General features: G+C 41.6%; 1 protein-coding gene across 1 annotated transcript in view; it reads right to left on the bottom strand.

Moving 5' to 3' along the window:
* The window catches only part of atcaya (ATCAY kinesin light chain interacting caytaxin a), a 13,668-nt gene that overhangs the window by 4,453 nt on the left and 6,715 nt on the right, over window positions 1-2,500 (bottom strand). Inside the window, exons 5-9 of the mRNA XM_080430688.1 lie at window positions 2,145-2,318; window positions 1,407-1,509; window positions 964-1,095; window positions 188-274; window positions 1-12 (exon numbers count right to left, since the gene is read on the bottom strand). The exon at window positions 1-12 is cut by the window's left edge and continues 87 nt beyond it. Of these exons, the coding sequence (XP_080286814.1) occupies window positions 1-12; window positions 188-274; window positions 964-1,095; window positions 1,407-1,509; window positions 2,145-2,318 (508 nt within the window). The remainder of the gene's footprint in view (window positions 13-187; window positions 275-963; window positions 1,096-1,406; window positions 1,510-2,144; window positions 2,319-2,500) is intronic.

Below are 2,500 nucleotides of genomic sequence, written 5' to 3'. Positions count from 1 at the left end.
ATGAACTTCACACTGCAGAAGATGAAGATAAGAACAAGTTTAAAGTTGGGCTGCATTGTGGCCACGATCCATAAAACATGTTGAATGTTTTTAAGATCTGAATCCTGTTTAAATTGCCATTTGTTTAAATGGAAATACAGCATTTAAAATATGCATGGATGTGTGAGCATGTATTTGTGTGTGTTACCTAATGAAGGGTCTGGATATGGCTAGGACAGTGCGTATAAACCATGTAGGATGAGCAATGACCAAAGACTTCAGATTCTTCCTCAACCTGCAAGCACAACACACAAGCGGGAGTAAGTCCATTTAATGACCAGAGCAATAGCTGAGCTACTATTAGAAGTGCAGGGTAAAAGCACCGACCGCGCTTTGTGGTATAGTAACTGAATGAAACACATTCAAAACTATTACAATGCATTTAAGCTCATTGACCAAGATTCAATTAGAGGCTTTCCTTTCAGAGAGCAAATGCTTTCTGAGTCTTCTCCGGGCTCCTAATGACAGATAGCAGCTGACAGGTTCCATCACTCTTCATTTACACTTGTTTGCGGCTCAGTTAATCTGTCAGTATAATGTCATGCATGTCTGTACAAAGCGCAGGCAGTATGAATTGGTCACATTAGCCACACTATGTCACATTAGCCACACCGTCCAAGTGTGTCTATTGAGACTGTTAATAAGTGTCTCACAGTGAGCAGTATTAAATGGCAAGGAAGATCCGACTAAATTTAAAACATTTATAGATTAAATAATGGATTCTTTAAGCGTTAGGAGCATAATGTCCACTCCCCTTCATATTTTCTCTTCACTAACATAACGAAAGATGAGATGCAGCATGGGAGGATTGCCTCTTAGGCCACTATAGTGTTACGTACGGCTCCAGATGAGAATGTCTTAAGCACTACATCATCCATGGATGCTAACTGCCTTCTGATAGTAATCAATCAAACAAATCCCTACCTCCTGTCAATCATGTGGTAACACTTCTTGAGCCAGCTGATCCCAGGCATCTTGCCTCGGGGAGTGCCTCCATTCATGTAGATGATCAGATAGTCCTCTGCTACCAGCATCTCTAGACTGCTAACCACATACCTGGAGGAGCAGGGATGTAAAATACAGTATGCTTTGTTATGGGAAATATTGTCATTTCATTTTGGTTGCCTCAGAAGAGTGCAGTTCTATTGGCCATAATTCACATAACGGCTATTTTGCTCTTACATCATACTCAGGGGTGGGCTAGTGTATGACATAAGAGCAAAATTACCATCGCGTGAATATGATCAATAAAGTAACGATAAAAGACATAGATAAAAATAATTGTGAAGGAGAATCAATAAGCATAAGCATGTAAACTCGACATTGCTGGCCCAGTGTTCCTGTGTTTTGTTAACAGTCATACTCACAGAAAGAGGTTCTCCATGATGTAGTGATAGTCAGGGCAGCTGCTATCAGGCAGGTAACAAGCGGAGAAGACAATTATGGCATTTAGGCCCTCACCGTAGTAACCTGAACGAAGTGTGTGTGTGTGTGTGTGTGTGTGTGTGTGTGTGTGTGTGTGTGTGTGTGTGTGTGTGTGTGTGTGTGTGTGTGTGTGTGTGTGTGTGTGTGTGTGTGTGTGTGTGTGTGTGTGTGTGTGTGTGTGTGTGTGTGTGTGTGTACAGTAGGCAAGGGAGGAGAAAAGTACAGGGAAAGAGCAAATTAGTCGACTGAGTATAGAAAGCTTATGCCTCTGACCAAGTAACATACAAAACATTTATGTGTGAGATGCCCAATAAACTGCAGAAGAATGAAGCCTAGTATACTATACTTTGTTGTACAATTATGTTCCATCATGTTTTTCAGCGGAAAACCTTATTTCCCCTTTTTTTAATAATTATTTTTTCTTAACTTTGCAGATCCATAACCACTCACAAAGTTCATGGTAATAGTCATAATACATTATTATTAATACAATTAATTGAGAATACCAAAGAATCGTTTAAAATGAAATAATAAAATGTAACATATTGATATTATGGACAATTATTTCTTAAGTGGCCAGTATCACTGACAGGGTCTTTTTCCTGGCATGACTTCCGTGGTAAATAAGCTAACTGGCCTTCATGTTCCAGCTGCTGAGTGAACTGTAATTTGACACTGACCTCCGTGTGTGATAACCCGGAGATAGGGTCTGATGACCTGCATGTCGATGCGGTGCTCCTGCTCTCCAATGACCACCGTCCTCCAGAGACGTCCGTTTCCGCCTGCCCCATCCTCGTCCACGTCTCCTGACCTGTCTGCTGGACCGGCTTTGGCTGAGGCCACTGGTGTGTCATCTGAACAAATGACACGCACAGTTTTGATTCTATGCCGTTGGGATATTCTTTGCTACTTTGTCATTTCCTCATGACACCGGAGCTTTCCATGCTAAAGCATATCATCAATGAGTGTGTGTGTGTGTGTGTGTGTGTGTGTGTGTGTGTGTGTGTGTGTGTGTGTGTGTGTGTGTGTGTGTGTG

The sequence above is a fragment of the Gymnoscopelus braueri genome (genome assembly GCF_963280865.1).
Source record: "Gymnoscopelus braueri genome assembly, chromosome: 6".
Taxonomy (NCBI): Eukaryota; Metazoa; Chordata; class Actinopteri; order Myctophiformes; family Myctophidae; genus Gymnoscopelus; species Gymnoscopelus braueri.
This window is presented reverse-complemented; position numbering and strand designations above follow the sequence as displayed.